This window comes from Phaethon lepturus, unplaced genomic scaffold (genome assembly GCF_000687285.1).
Source record: "Phaethon lepturus isolate BGI_N335 unplaced genomic scaffold, ASM68728v1 scaffold52922, whole genome shotgun sequence".
In the NCBI taxonomy this organism is placed as follows: domain Eukaryota; kingdom Metazoa; phylum Chordata; class Aves; order Phaethontiformes; family Phaethontidae; genus Phaethon; species Phaethon lepturus.
The window spans coordinates 1-15,322 of NW_010525163.1; the positions used below are offsets into that span (position 1 = coordinate 1).

At 52.0% G+C, this 15,322-nt stretch overlaps 1 protein-coding gene across 1 annotated transcript in view; it reads left to right on the plus strand.

Annotated features, from left to right (window-relative positions):
• Window positions 1–2,532: 2,532 nt before the first annotated feature.
• The window catches only part of MERTK (MER proto-oncogene, tyrosine kinase), a gene marked incomplete at its 3' end in the record, with an annotated part of 18,010 nt that continues 5,220 nt past the window's right edge, over window positions 2,533–15,322 (plus strand). Inside the window, exons 1-11 of the mRNA XM_010282641.1 lie at window positions 2,533–2,647; window positions 3,258–3,621; window positions 3,928–4,028; window positions 4,273–4,446; window positions 6,113–6,199; window positions 6,897–7,012; window positions 9,517–9,700; window positions 10,007–10,158; window positions 13,300–13,453; window positions 13,765–13,918; window positions 15,317–15,322. The exon at window positions 15,317–15,322 is cut by the window's right edge and continues 104 nt beyond it. Coding sequence (XP_010280943.1) covers window positions 2,533–2,647; window positions 3,258–3,621; window positions 3,928–4,028; window positions 4,273–4,446; window positions 6,113–6,199; window positions 6,897–7,012; window positions 9,517–9,700; window positions 10,007–10,158; window positions 13,300–13,453; window positions 13,765–13,918; window positions 15,317–15,322 — 1,607 coding nt within the window. The remainder of the gene's footprint in view (window positions 2,648–3,257; window positions 3,622–3,927; window positions 4,029–4,272; window positions 4,447–6,112; window positions 6,200–6,896; window positions 7,013–9,516; window positions 9,701–10,006; window positions 10,159–13,299; window positions 13,454–13,764; window positions 13,919–15,316) is intronic.

Below are 15,322 nucleotides of genomic sequence, written 5' to 3' on the forward strand. Positions count from 1 at the left end.
CACGGGGGGCATTTTACCTGCAGGCGCTGCTTCGTTTAACCCTGCCAGCGGACGGGGTGTTGCACGGGGACTCTAATGTGCCTCCGCTCTGCACCCTGCTCCTACTTGCTGGGCCTGTAAAGCTTAAATCCTGGGGGGAAGCTCAGCGGCAGCACATCTCTGCCAGCCCTAGAGAGAGCGGGTTTTGCTCTCCTGGGACACAGCTCTGCTTCTGCAGCGTGGTCGTTGTCCCAGCACTTTGCTGGATGATGTGTGTCTGCTTGCTGGGGGCACGGCGACAGGCAGGGACCAAAAGCCGCGACAGATCAGCCGGTCTGGGATTTATCCCATTAGCCGTGAGCCAGCTGTGTACCGGTGCTGGGAAAAATCACTGGGAAACACTGCGGTTCGGGGCACAGGGACGCGCTCTGTGGTGCTGTCAGTCTGCTGGCGTTTCAGCTCCATGCGCTTAGTTACCTGGAAAATGCAAAACAGCAAATACAGTTTTTGGGCTTAAAAGTGTGCCATCATCGAGGCTGACCGACATTTGGTCGTGGGCTGTGAACTGCTGGGCGTTTATAGCCCATGCTCAGGGATGCTGGGGGTCTTGGAATCAGTGTGGAGATGTGGTTCTCTGCAGGGAGGGCAGAAATGCCAGTGTTTGCTTTGGGCAAGGTGGAGTTAAAAGTCTCGGCTCTGTAACAGCTGGAATCTGCAGTGAGGGGAACTCACTGTGGATTTAACCAGGAATCCTGGGCTGGTTTATAGAAAAAGGTATTTGAACCTGGAGGGTCTCTTTGGAAGTCAGGTGTGGCCCTGGGGGAAATTCACTTCTGACAGCTCCCAGGGGATGGGGAGGTAGGAAAGCCCGTGGGCAGGGGCTCTTCATTCCTCCTCATGTCACGCTCCTGCCCTGGCTGGGTGTGAAGATGCGCTCAACAAGTGCCTGAGCAGACAGCTGTTGTCAGCAGGTGAATTACTTCCAGTAATGGGAAATCCAGGGCCCTAGCCCATTTAAGATGTAGGGAGCTTTTTGGCAGACCTGGGTATTTTGTAATACCTTCCTTACTGGGACTGCAGCAGAAGGACTTGCTGTTTCAGTCGTGGCGTGTGCAACTTTTTGTTTTCCCCTGTAATAAAGTATCTTGCCTCTAATAGCGGGCAGTTTTTCGTGTTAAAACGGAGAAGAGCATGCGGGGCCTGCTGGGCTGCACAGGAACATCTGTCTTTCCTAGCATTTTAGTTTTGCTGTGATCCCAGGTGGTTCAAGACAGCAGTGCTGTGTTTGCAAGCGGATTTATTGCCATGCCAGCTTTTCCCTCAGGTCAAGCTGCCGTAAGCAAGGGGAACCGCTCCAGTGTGGCAGGCACCCACACAGGCACACAGGCTTTCAGTTCCTCAACTCTAGCATAGGCTTTTAGAGCCAGCCTAAGCAAATCAACTCTGGACACAGGTAAGGGGTGTCCTGCCACACAGGGTAAATCCCTTCAAAGATGCTGTTGAAGATAGCCACATCCCAAACAGCTGGGGATGGAAGGGGTACCCAAAGGCAGCGTTAGATAGGAGAAATTCCTGTTGTCATGTGAATCAGAGGAAAGTATTTCACTCCTGGGCCAGCAAACACCTCTCTCCACTTAACCAGTATAGAAAGCAAGGCTAAGATGCTCTTTTCTCTTTGCCTTTTAACTTGAAGTAGCCCGGGGCGAGCTGCGGGTGAGCAGAAATCAGTGGAGCACTTGCTAAGGGCAGGGTCCGCAGGCACGCGTCCGTGTCCCCCCCAGGCCAGGGTTCCCCGCTGCAGGGGCTGCTCCGGACAGAGCTGAAAAGCTTTGAAATGGAGCATGAAAGCAGCTGTTTGAGGTTGGGTTGTGCCAGGCAGCGAGTGGCTCCAGCCTGGGGAACCTCCGGAAAGAGCAGGGGAGGGAAGGGGATTTGGGGTCGCTCGCTTGTTTGCATTTGGCAAATCTTTTTGGAGCTGCCTGGCTGTTTGAGAGCTGGTGACCCAGCCCGCAAGTAAATGGCAGTCGTCTGCGTTTTGCAGCAGTCACATGGCCTTTGTGTTTGGATGGTAAAGCTTAGGAAGCAGGTTGGAAAAGCTTAAGGTCTTTTTTTTTTTTTTTTTTCTGAAAGGGAAACCCATTGTTTTGTGTGAGAGCCAGGGAGAGCCTTACACTTTCCTCTGCACCACCAGACCGGGCAGAGCTTAAAAACCCTTCTCCAATTTCTGTCTAGAAGTAGAATTTCTCGAGGGTTAAAAATAGTGAGCAATTTAGCAAAGGAATATATCCAGCCTCAAAATTAGGTTGTGTTTCTTGGCTCTCGGGAAAGCGCACTAGACTCATGCCCCATTACTCACAATAGTAATGACGTAGCTTTAAAAACTTGTTGTTTGATGTTTGAGGACTAAGACTTGCCTCAAAACAAACTCAGCTGAACTCAGGTTAAATAAATAGGTTGTGCTTTTTACCTGTGGTATTATCTTTTAAATTGTGAATAATTTTGAGTTTTTTCGGAAGAGGCAAATTAATTTAGTTGAAATTCCTGTCTGGCACAATGCCTTTGCTTGCTGAAAGCAGCAAGGGAGATTTACCACTCTGCTTGGGATTTCTGTATGCCTGTGAAAGCCTCAGGAAGGTTGGAAACTGTCTAGTAAAAGCATCTACTTGTGGTATATTCTCTAGATCTTATTTCTTCAAAAATAAACAGTTTTGTTTGGGGGTAATTCCTTTATAAGGAGCTGCTCTTCATCTTGTTCATGGCTGGGGTGGGAAGTGCTGGGAGAGAGGAGCAGCATCACCAACATAGGGCCTAAAATCAGAGAAGTCCCTGCCGGGGACTCTTTCTCTGACCCAGCTGAAAGTGCTTGAGATGAGGCCCCGAAAGGGGTTTACCAGAGTAAAGTCCCAAATTCCTCCTGCCCAGGGATCCTTTTATATTCCTTTCCCGGGGGTGTGATGCAGCAGAAATAGCTCCTGCCTCTCCCCTGCCGAAAGAGAAGCAACCGAGCACTTTCTTTAGCCTGCAAACAGGCTGCTCCTGTTTGTTTTAAAAAGTGGGTTTTTTTGGGGGTGCTGCTTGTACATAGGCAGTCTTGGGACAGCCACGAGCTCCATGTTTCCTCCTCGGGGCTCTTATGAGAGGTCTCAGAGATTTTGAACTTTTGGAGCATCTGTAAATGAACTGCCTTTAATTATTAATGGAAGCAGTGGGGCTTTACAGGGTTTTGGAGCGGGGCACTTGCTGGTTGGCGGTATCAAAACCAAGGTCTTCTCTTGCAGACGATGCTGACCAAAATGGAGGTCTAAGGCCATACCTGTCGGCAGAGTCCCACCGCTCCAAGCGAAGCGTGGCCACCATTGGTCGCTGGCCTCACCAGAGCACAGAGCAGCCCTGGGAGGTTCCCTCAGCCAGTGCTCTAGGACAGATTAAGTTTAACCCCACGGTGCGACACATCGTGATTAATGAGCACAAGGATGTCACGTTTAATTGCTCCATCAAAGTACCTCAGCAGCTGCTCAAGCCAGATGCCCCGGGCATTTCCTTGTGGAAGGATGGGAAGGAGCTGCATGTGCTGGACCGCATCTCCACCAGCCATTTTGAAATCTCCGATGAGGAGGAGGTAGCGATGACCTCTACCTTCAGGTAACCGGTGCCATCCTTCCTGTGCGAATGGGGAGGAGGGGTGCCCTGAATGCTGTCTCCTGGATAGAGATGGGAGGCCAGACAACTAGCAGGGGTTTGGGACTGGGACCAGGATGGGCAGACACTCCCTAGCCCCTAAAGCCTGACTTTGCAAGCCCAGCTTCTGCTAGCTGTGTGCTGTGGGGTGCTTGGTACTGATTGAAACCCACCCCCAGGCTGGCGGCATTGCTGTGTCCTCCTGCGAGAGCTGTGTGGGGGGCAAGCTCCCCGCCGGAGCCCTGACACCGTTTCTGTTCTCTCTGGCAGCATCCTTGCCACCCAGCGCTCGGATAATGGCTCCTACATCTGCAAACTCAACATCTCTGGCACGGAGGTGGTGTCAGATCCCATCTCGGTGCAGCTGGAAGGTGAGCTGGAGGAGGGCCAGGGTGGGCATGCCGGAAGTGTGGAGCATTGTGCTCTGGCCGAGTGATAGCCCTGAGGACCGTGATGTGGGAGCTGGGAGCTGTCCTCAGAAGTGGGGAGTCCTGCTTGGGAAGGGTCTTGTTGCTGGACCTGGGCACAGCCCTGGGCAGAACAGTTTGGGGTTGTTAATAGGGCTGTGTTGCCAAGCTCTCTGAATCTCTTGCTTCTCTGCTTGTGCCTGTGCAGGGCTTCCGCACTTCATTCATCAGCCCGAGAAGCTGAATGTCACCAAGAACAGTCCCTTCAACCTCACGTGCCAAGCCGTGGGCCCACCGGAGCCTGTGGAGATCTTCTGGTTTCGCAACAACATCCAGATCAATGAGAAGCCCCACATCTCCCCGTCCGTCCTGACCGTGCCAGGTGAGCTGTGTGGCGTCCTTGCCATGGCCCGCTGGGACACCTCACCTCTGTGTGGCTACTGGGAAGGGCAGGGTGGGAAGATGTCTTGTGCTGTGTCACAGCCTCTCCCCTTGGCCTCGCACCTCCTGTTAGGCAGGGGCTGTGCTCCCATGCAGTGTCACAAGGCCGTTGCAGCCTGCTTTGTTTTTGGGTGGCACTGTGCATCACTGACGCTCGGCTGCAAAGCTCAGCACAGATAAATTTCCCAGGAGATCTGGCATAAAATACAGGCGTCAAATTGTATACAGTGCGACACGGGGTTCCAGCTTTGCAAAAGAGGTACCACAGAGGTACCAGTTTGCAAAAATAAGTCCCAGCCTGTTGCTGTTCCATCCTCAGCACTGGGAGCATGGCTCTGCCCAGCACCACCTGTGCTGCTTTATTCGGCAGCCCTGGGGACCACTCTGACAGGGGTGATCTGGGGGCAGGAATCCCCACCCAACCCCCTCTGGCTGCTGCCAGAAATTTCATCCATGGAAGAAGCAGGACACTCAAACTGCCCTTTCCTAAGCAAGAAGCAGATTTTTCCTTTAGCTTGTGGCCGTGCCAACAAGTATGCTGCTGCTTTAATGGGCTGCTTTACAGGTGGTCCCCTCTTAATGCCTCTGGAAGACCTTGGGTTAGCTCCTGCAGCATGTCTCCATGCCAGGCTGGTGGAGCACAGCAAGAAAGGCCTTCATGTAACATAAAACCCATGATGGTTTTTCTGCAGAGGGATTTCTTGATTTGTTCATGAGGAGAAGGCCACTAGCTAATTAGCAGCCAGACTACAATTGACTTGTCTTGGCGTCCAAAGGCAGGCTTTAAAAGGCAGTGAAAGCCGGAAGAAGTGACTCATTCCTCTTGGATGTTCTTGCATCCAGCTGGCACATGCTAGCTCGGGTCATTTGAACAGTCCCCCTCCTGGACCAGGAGCCCCATCGTGCTGAGAGGCACCGCTGCTGGTGTGAGCAAACGCTCTGCATGTCCAGTGCACCGTGTCCGGCCCTTCGCCTTGCAGGAGCAGCGAGCAATGTGCCCAGGAGGGACAGCCCTGCGCCTCCAGTAAGGTCCTTTGCATGAGACAAAAATCCTGAGCACTGTTGCTGCCTGGGTTCATCTCACATTGGCCATGCCAAGACCCCAGGGGAAGCAAGCAGCTGTCTGCACTCGGGTATTTCCAGTGGCCCTCAAAAGCAGTCATTCCCTGTTATCAGATGGGAGATTTGGGCAATCTTCGAAAAGCAATGTCATCTGATTCAAGCTCTGGTGGTGGGCTCTTCTGCTTTCTGCCTTTCCCTTTTTGAACGCAAAACAAATGCTTACTCAGGAGGTTGTGTAATGGCGCCGTAGAAACGTATGGTCCTGTCTGCTGTGCCGTGTCTCGCACTGACGGCACGCTCGTGCTCGCAGCGTGGAAGGTGGGTGAGCTGGTTCACTGGGGTCACTCCCAGGAAGTCAGCGCAGAAATGCTGTGAAGGGAAGTGATGAGTGCAAAATAAAAGTTCTTTTGTGTTGCTGGAAGAAAATAAAGCAGCAGTGCAAGAAAGGAAGCTGCAAGGGTTTCCTGGGAGCAGCAGGTGGAGAATTGGTGTGATTTGGGCATTTTGCAGGTCCAGTGAACAGGTCCTTATTTTTCCCTCTGCAGGTCTTAATGAAACGGCGCTGTTCAGCTGTGAGGCTCACAACAGTAAAGGGCTGACTGCGTCCAACCCAGGGCAGGTCAACGTGAAAGGTAAGTGGCAGCGTGATACCCACTTTACCTGTTGACTATATGTGTCCAAGCAGGAGCTGTCCTGTTCTCCACACTTCCAAGCACTCATTCTACACGAGCTGAAGGAGATGCTTTTAGGACTCCCATACTTATTTTTCCCCATTTTAAACCTATATTTAAAATCAAGTGGGATGCATGTAGTAGCACAGTCACCCAGTGCAGTTCTTTCATCCCAGTATCGCTGCCATGGGAGGAAGCACCAAAAAGCACATTTGAAAGTAGAACTGTCAGCCCCGGAGCAGGTTTCGGAAGGGCTGTATCACTCTTTTCCTTCCTTCACAACCAGGGCGGTACTCGCAATTTTCCATAGGAAATGGTGGAAATTCTCAACATTCCTGACGGGAGCCACTCCAGCAATGTGAGGAAGGTGTTCCCCAAAATAATGTCATTGCCTCTAAGCAGCCCAGGGTGCTGTTTCAGCTCACAAATATAGAACATGGTCAAAATAGTGTCCTGCTAGTGACTATTTTCTGCTTCCCTGTCCAGTGGTCTGAAACATCCGTGGTACACCAATAGAGGATGCCGCTGCGGCTGTAGCCAGGGCTTTACCAGGGTTCACGCACAGTCGGACTGAGCCCCAGGAGCTGCCTGGGGGAAGCGAGACGTACCACATTTGTGCTTAGGCCTCCAGCTGACTGCCCTTGGCTTTTCCCTGCAGGAATACCATCTGCACCTGCCAGCGTGCATGTGCTCAACCGAACAGCCCACAGCATCATGATATCCTGGGTGCCAGGCTTTGATGCATTCTCTGCCTTGAATAGCTGCAGTGTCCAGGTAAGCATCCATCACCCCGTTTTACCCTGCAACCTCCACTCACACAGATCCTCCAAGGCAGGTGGAAATCAGTCTTGTCTGGCATGAACCGCACAGGTTTGACCAGGCTATTGATTTGGGCAAATTGAGTTGGACTTTCCCAGCGACTTTGGAAGGGGAAGCTGGCGTGCTGTCCCACCCGCTCCCTGTGGTCCAGGTGGCTGGGGAATTTGTGGTGGCATGGTGTTGAGGAGTCCAAGTTGAGCAGTGAGCAGAGGTCCCAGATGCTGGGATCTGGGGCAGCTGGCGCACCGCTGAGGTGGACAGAAGGCTTAGAAGATGCTGCTGGAGACCAGCTTGGTGGTGTCTGCTCACACAGAGTGGCTTTGCTCTGCCTGCTGTGAGGGGAGATAGTCGGTAGAAGGGGTCCTGCAGAGAGACTGATGCAGGGAGCGTAAAGCAGGCTTTTGTCCCGGTGAGTGGGGTGGTTGAATGGGGGCAGAAACAAGGGGCGATGGGAACAGGCGAGTCGCCTGCCTGGAAGAGCCCATTTGGGCTCGTGCCTGTGAAGTGTGCAGGAGCAAGCCGTGCGAATCTCTTCCCTTGGGCAAGACAGTCAGGTTGTCATGTCTTTTCATGGAGAGATGCCCCAAACTGCTCCAAGTAGCTCTTTGGGAGACTTTGCAAGCCTTGAGTTGCTGCAGACATGTGCTTGTCCCTACTTTTACCTCCTGGCCAAACACTTCCCAACCAAGCGGCCTTCCTGCTGGGGGTTTGGAGGTGGAGGTTTCTCTTGGCTCTGCTCCTTGCAAGCACCAGGAAGAAGCTGAGGGGTTGCCTGTCTTCTGGACAAGTCAGGGAATGCCACCTCCATGGGTACATCCCTGCAAGTAGTTTCCATCTCCTCTTTTTATTTGGCATTGCTGAGTTTTTACTGTTTAAGCCCATTGCTTGCTCTCTTGTGGATATGTCTCTTGTACCGGCTAATCTATACCCTGGCTGAGATAATGTGTGGAGAGAGGCAATGTTTGAAGCCAGGTAAAAGTGAAAGGAGTTACAGGGAGGAAAGGTACTGGAGCTAATATTAGCACCATGTCCACCGCTGCCTTCCAGCTGGAGCTTGGGAAGTGGGGTGGAGAGCCAAGGAATTTCCTATGACTTAACATTCACGGTCTGTCATTAGGAAATAGACTTTCGAATTGGAAAACAAGACAAGATTTCTGGCAAAAACATAGCTGTGACTAAGCCTTTTTGCTTCTGTCCCCTTTGATAATCCCCTCACTTAGGTAGCGTGGCCCACCAAACAAGTGACTCATTTTTGAGCACGCTGGTGCTTAAAAAGGAAGCTGTTGCTGTCACAGCTGCCAAGTTCAAACTGTTTAAGTTTGCAAAAAGGCTGATTTTTTAAAAAAAAACATTAATCTGATGGACTCTCTCCAGAAAAAAAGTTGAGGATTGAGATAGCTGAGCTGGGCTCGATGTTCAGGAGAACAGCCGGTCCTGGTGGCACTTCCAGAAGCGGCTTGCACATTCATCTGATAGCTGCTCGCCTCCCTCAAAGCATGTAGTGACAGTCTGGGGACCTTCTCAGCTTTATGAGGCTGAAGGCTATTCTCTTTTACCAGTGTCAATGGTGAGACCATCCTGTGCACCCTGGGCTATCCAGAGGGTACACTTGTTCCTCAAGCAGAAAGGCAGTTCTCCTGCCACCCCAAAACCATGTATGAAGGCTTTTGAGAGGCCTGTATGACTTTCTGCTTGTAGTTCATGCTGAAACATGTCCTGTGGGTTGTCTTCCGAGTCAACTATTTCGCTTGCACTGGCGTCCCTTGTTCTTGCTCTTCCCTCTTTTCTCCCACGGGCCTGACCTAGGCCACCCTCATGGTTCTTTCCACGAAATGAGACACTTTCCAAAGAGCTGCAAGGGCTGTGTGGATAGCTACATGGGTGCTTGACAGCCAGCGCTTTGGGGAGAGAGCAATTCCTCTCTGTGTAAAAAGCGTGACGTGTTTTTAGTACGTTGAGTTCATCCATGCTGCTAAACGTCGTGATGGAGTCTGAAGAGGTCTGTGATTAGTCCTGCAACATCTGATCATGATAAGTCCTGCAGTCTAATGATGTGTTGCATGAAAAAGGACTTTCCTTTGTTTGTTTGGGACTTGCTGCCTGGTAATGTTATTGGGTGCTTCTTTTGCTCCATGCCATAAGAAAGAGCAAATCATCCCTCCCTCCTCCTTTCCGCAGTGATGGCAATTTCACACATCTCTGCCACGTCCCCACCGCAACTCTTCCTCCGTGTGCATTGGAGCCCTCGCCCTGGGCCGTGTGAAGGGCCTGCTGTCAGCTTTCCGCTCGGCAGAGACGAGCCAGCGTGCAGGAACAAGGCCCTGCCAGTGTTTGGATGGGAGGCAGGGAGAGAGGCAGGGCTCTGGATCCTGTTTACAGATGTAAAATTCCTGCCGTGCATCTCACCCTGCAGGTTGCTACTGACTAATCCCTGTTTGTGGACTGATTTTTCAATTAAGGTCAAGGAAGCCGTTCCACGAAGCAACGTCTCACTTCTGCGCTTCAGCACCTCGGTGCCTCCCCACGTGTATCACATCCAGCAGCTGGGGCCCATGGCAGACTATAACATCCGTGTTTCCTGCAGGAATGAAGTTGGCTGGTCGGCGTTTAGCCCCTGGATAACCGCCAGCACCACTGAGGGAGGTAGGAAATGAGTAGCGAAGACTGAAAAGGGTTTCCCTGCCTCGGTCGCGCAGCTGTGCTTTGTGCAGGACTCTCTGGATGAGATGCTGGTCCAGAGTCATGGTTGCTTATGGGATGGGACATCTCGACTCTGTTGATTGGGGAAAAGAAATTTACCCATAGGCAGTCACCTGCTGGAAATGTTAAAGGCTGTAGGAAATACCGTGTGCTTTCTAGTTGAGCTACAGCTCATTTTCCGTCAGCCTACCACGCCCCTGTGCCAATCCACCCGGCTCCTCTCACCTTCTTTCTCTTTGATTCCTGCAGCTCCGACCACTTCGCCGCTGAATGTCACAGTGTCATTCAATGAATCCAGCTCCTTCCTGGAGATCCGATGGGTGAAGCCACCCCTGGGGAGGATCCACGGGGAGCTGCAGGGCTATCACATCTGGTACAGATGGCAGAACTCCAAGGGGTTGGTAAGTCACTGGGGAAATGGGGAAGAATGGCTAAAGCCTAGAAAAAATCCTGGCAGGCATCAAGCAGGGATGTCCAGTTTGGTGCTTCCATATATTCTTTCTTAGCTTATTTGTCTGCTGTCTTGTGCTTCCATCTGGGCTTTTTGTAATACAAGTGGTCTCTCTCTCACGTGTTTATGTAACTCGTGGTAATGCTCCAAGTCATTAATATTGGGAAGAAGCTGTTCTGCTTGAAGGAGGCAAGAGGTTTGCTCCCACAGCTCCTGTTCTCTAAAACAGAAGTGAGATGCTTTTCCCGGTGTTGACAATCTTTGGTATGGCCTTTGGAGTGACAGTCAAGGTTTGGCAGCACCTCTTGGCACTTTCAACAATGGAGTCAATCATAAGGTGTGTGGGAGAATTTGTTCCCTGGGTTTTGAGTTGTTCCTCACTCAGACGGGATTTATTCTGTGCATTAGCTCATCTGCAAATCCATGGCACAGAGTTTCATAGCCCAAGGAACATTTTGGGGCCAGGGGCCTGTCCATGAGCATATGAAGTCATCTGGCTCAACCTTGCTTGCCCTTGCCAGGATTCCGGAAGTAGCCTTCAGGAATTTGCTAGGGTGAGGTTGGCCTGACCTCTCGAGCAGTCCTAGCTCATCTTAGCTACTGGGCAAAAGAGCATCCCGCCCAGGCCCTGCCAGCGGTCGCGGAGCCTCTGGATAATTGCGCAGATGTATCCAGCTGTCGCCTCTGCGCTGTGGTTTGGTCTTCCTCTGTCCCAGGCTGAAAGCATAGAGAGGCACTGATGGCCTGAACCCGGTGTGGAAAAAGTGACTCACAGCCTATTTTTTGTAGGATGCTGCATTTTCTGTTCTCCTTTTGCGCCACTGAAAAACAGCATGTATAGATCCAGACTGAATGAAGTCAGGGAAACAATATTATGGTCTTGTGACTAGCATGGGAAAAAAAATGCTGACATGTTTGTCATCTCTCAAGCAGAAACAAAAAAACAGGACTTGCCCTTTAGGCCCTGTGAGACTGTCTTTTGTTGTTTTTTATAAATTTCCGCTGTCAAATGCTTATGGGGTGAAATTTCTGCTTGGGTTCCTGGTCAATAACTGCTCTCATTAACACTGGCTTTCAGGGGGCTCAAAAAACCCCTCTAGTGGGGGGTGAGTTCAGGTGGGAGGTAGCTGTGCAAGGGACCCTGGCTCTTTGCAGACCGAAGGAAGCAATTGTGCTCGTTGCTGATTTGTTTCCTCAGCCTCCAGGTTTTATGGAAGGCAAAAACGTGTGTCAGAGCCAGCCGAGGGCAGGGGCCAGCACATGCTTTTATAAGGGCTGTCGCAGAATTAAGAGGCACGGGAACAGCTTGGGCCTGTGCCGTAACCCTTCGGCAGAGTTCCATGGGCTGGTGTGGTGCCCAGTTCTGCCAGGCACCCCCAAGGGTCTCCTGAGCCGATGGACAAAGCAGACTGAAGCACAAGAGGAACGTGCTTGCTGGTGAGTGGAGCTCTGATTTTTCAGAAATAAAGTCTCTGAGTTTTGGCCCTGAACGGCCTAAATAGGAAATCCCCCAAAATAACCATCGGTTTAACAACCCCAGCATGATAAAGGCAGGGGGGTCCTGTATTTCTGTGTCAGCAGGGCCACCTGCAGCCCTCTTCTTCTCCACAGCCAGCTTAAAAACTATTTTTAAAACTTTAAAGAAGTTGTTTTATTTTATTCTTAAACCAGCAGTTCTTGTTTGAGCCAAGGCTGACGGAGCTGGGACGTGAAGAAATTCCTCAACTACAGCAAGCCTCATAAAAAACCATTAACTTTGGCAGTTCTATCCTGCCAGAACAGCTGTCTGCTTTGCCAATGTCCTCACGCTCTCCATGGGCTGTTTGATATCAGTTGGACTCTGTCCTCAGATGACACAGCAGAGCCATCTGCGACATGAAAGGATCCCGGTGCATTTTTAGGCTGGTGGGAGGGAAAGGATCTTGTGTGTGCGTTTCTGCTGAAGGATGCTGTGAACGTGAGGCAGGAGGAAAGCAGGAGTGCGGGAGTGGAGGCAGCAGCGGGTATTGGCTCATGCCGCTGCCTGACAGTACCGACACGCTCCTGGGGCGTGTTTCACATCCATTTCTGTGGCTTTTTTATGACTGTGAAGAGCAACTGGTTCCCTCTGAGCAGCTCTGATTTCCTCCTTGCTCACCAATTCGCCTCTGCTACTGCTTTTGCTCATCTGCTTGACTTTCAGCCAGGGTAAGGAGCTGGGCTCTGCCAGCTGCAGGAGTCTGCCAGATGTTTTGGGCGCCACTGGGCAGCTGTTTTGCAGCTGGGGGTCAGCGGAGAGCAGCAGCAGCACTTTCTCAGCTGAAGGAGTCCAGGAAAAGACAGGGAATTTGCAGGGAAAGACTCACTTGTGTTTTTACCAATGACAAAGGTCTGTGCCACAGAGCATGCTGCCTCCTGCCATGTTACCAGGCAAGGAAACACGCCCCTAAAACTGGAAATATTATTAGCTCGACACAAAAACCACAGTCAGAAAATATCTGCTCTAAGATCTACTTTCTGTGGCAAGGTGCTTGAACGATCAAGCCAGGAGTACTGCGGCTGAAAGCGGTTGGAGATGCTCTGCGGAGGAGCGGCCGTGGCGAGCGCCAAGGCTCTGCAGGTGCCAAGGCTCGTGGGGCTGCCGGGCACAAGCCACAGGCATCCCTGCTCGGCAGCGAAGAGGGGTGCGAGTGTCCGCTGGCCAAGCTGACAGCAATGAAGGCTGGGGGTCAAAGTCCATGTTACCACCAGTGCATGAAATGCCTTTCCCACTTCCCTGCAAGATCGCTTTCCTGGCGATCCGGAAAGCTCCGGACTTCTGGCTCCGGCTGCTGGTCCCCGCTGCTGTTGACAAGCAAAGAGTGACAGTGGCACGAGGTTTGAACGGGAAACGCTGCTCAGCCCCTTTCCAGATTCCATCTGGCTCTTGCAGGCAGGGCTATTATTCTCCGTAAATAGCTTGGTGCTGCATTTCCTCCGGGCTTATGAAAGCAAGGCAACGCAGAAGTTTGACAAGGGGAGAATTCTCAATAAATCTCCAGGTTTCCCTCCTGCTGTAGGGATGGGCCACTGTCTCCCCCAGCCCAGGCTTTTCTTCCCTTCCTCTCTCCAGCAGAATGTCTCCGCTGAAGCCCAGCAGAATGCCAGTGTGGCCGTCCTGCCCGTGGTGGCCACCAATGCCACCTGCTCCGTCCGTGTGGCCGCTGTCACCAAGGGGGGAGTGGGACCTTTCAGCAGCCCGGTGGAGGTCTTCATCCCTGGCAGCGGTAAGGTGATGTCCGTCCCTGCCCGCACGGCGTGAGTGCAGGGCAGGATGATGGGGAAGCATGCAGCTTTCCTTGCCCAGCCAGTGCCATTTGGCATCCCTCCATCCTCCTTCAGACGCTTTCCTCGTCGGCCAGGCTATTGGCCAAGAATCGGGGACGTTCAACATGCTTTGGTAGCCAGGAGAGGTTCGGTGTCCACGTGCCACCTCGGTCCTCATGCCCTCCTCTCCCGTGTAACCCTTTGGGCTTTACTGGTTTTGGTTTTAGCCACTGGGACTTTCACCAGCTCCATTAATAGGATGTTTTCTTAGGATTAATAACCTCAGCCCCCTCTTCGACTCCAGCCTCCGGGAATGCAGACTCCTTCATCATAGCCCTGGGCTTTATTTGCGGGACAATTGCTGTCGGGCTGATCCTCTGCTTGTCCGTGGTCATCCAGAAAAGATGCGTGGAAACAAAATACGGGTAAGCTGAGGGGAAAAAAGCTTGTCGAGGTGCCCCAAGCAGGGGCAGGTCACAGGCGCGTGGGGCACGGGCAGGCAGGGTGGGTGGCCAGCAGCCCACGCTGGACATCGGGAGAAGGCTTCTGCCTCCGGTACTGACATCATTCCCGCAAGAGGCATTTTTTTATGTCTATGGTGAGGGACTGAGTGTATTTTTACTGCAGTGACAGTACTTCCCCTGCCTTCCTTAGCCCAGCCCTTCACCTTTCGCTCCCTATTCCTATTTTTAAAGGGAAATAAACTTGTGCAACTTGGCATGGGAGGGTGCACTCGGTGTTTTGACACAGAGGTGACAGAGCAAAGATGTATAATATCCTGTGGCCTGTGGCCTAGAGAAACCCCTCCTGCCTCGTCACATGCCAGATCTGTCTTCGTCTGATGGTTGAGCGTGGCACCAGCCCCGCCGGGCAGACTGCCGCTCGACTGCATGCATGGTGTTTTAATAACGTGGACAAAGGGCTGTTTCTGCTACAATAAGCCAACGCTACTCGCTCACCCTTGTGACTTTCTAAGTGGCATTTAACTGCCCTGTGCTACTGTTTCTGTTAAACAACTGTGGTGCTAGCAGCTTTTCTTACAAGCGCTATCACATGGGTGTCCACTGCCAAACTGGAAACGTGATCTAATTAACTCCTTTAGAAGAAGGTCATTCCAGTAAGGGAGTTTATTGAGTTGGTGAAGGAATCCCACCTACTCTGGTCTCCCATGGCCTCACCCCCATCCCAGTCTGGAAACTGGTAGTATGTAAGTGTCCCTTTCCTAACTGGTGTAGCATTGTCGCCCTTTCCTTGCGATCTTAGCTCCCGGGGAGCTCTTGAGCATCTGCTGTGGTTTTGTTTCCTGGAGCTGGACCCCTGCATGGCCACATACCAGAGGAGTTGCACAGCATCTCCACAGCACCACTGTTTTGGGGCCATGGTGTGAAGCTCCCTTTAGTTTCTTTTTGGCTAGCGGATGGGGGCTGCACATGCCAGCATAGAGCATTGTCAGGCTGGAGTTGTGCATCGGGCAAGAGAAGAGATCGCTTTAGGAGGTGGTAGAACTGGGCACCATATTCCTGCCGGTACAGACTGCTCTCTGAGTAGGAAATGAGTATCCCATTTCCTCCCCAAAAAACCTCTGTGACTCACTCCTTTACTGATCAGCCTTGTTTATCAAGTGGCTGATTTTCTCAGATGTTGTAAGCAATGGCACTGATCCAGTAAGAAGGAAATGAAAAAGATTAGGGCGAATGTGCGTTTCCTCCTTCACTTCCCATACCACTGGTAGCGCTGTGGTCGCCTGCCCTGCGGCAGTGGTTCCTTCATCGGAGGAGAAGCAGCCACACGTGGCCCAGCAGAGTCTGTTTCTGTCCCGCCAGGAACGC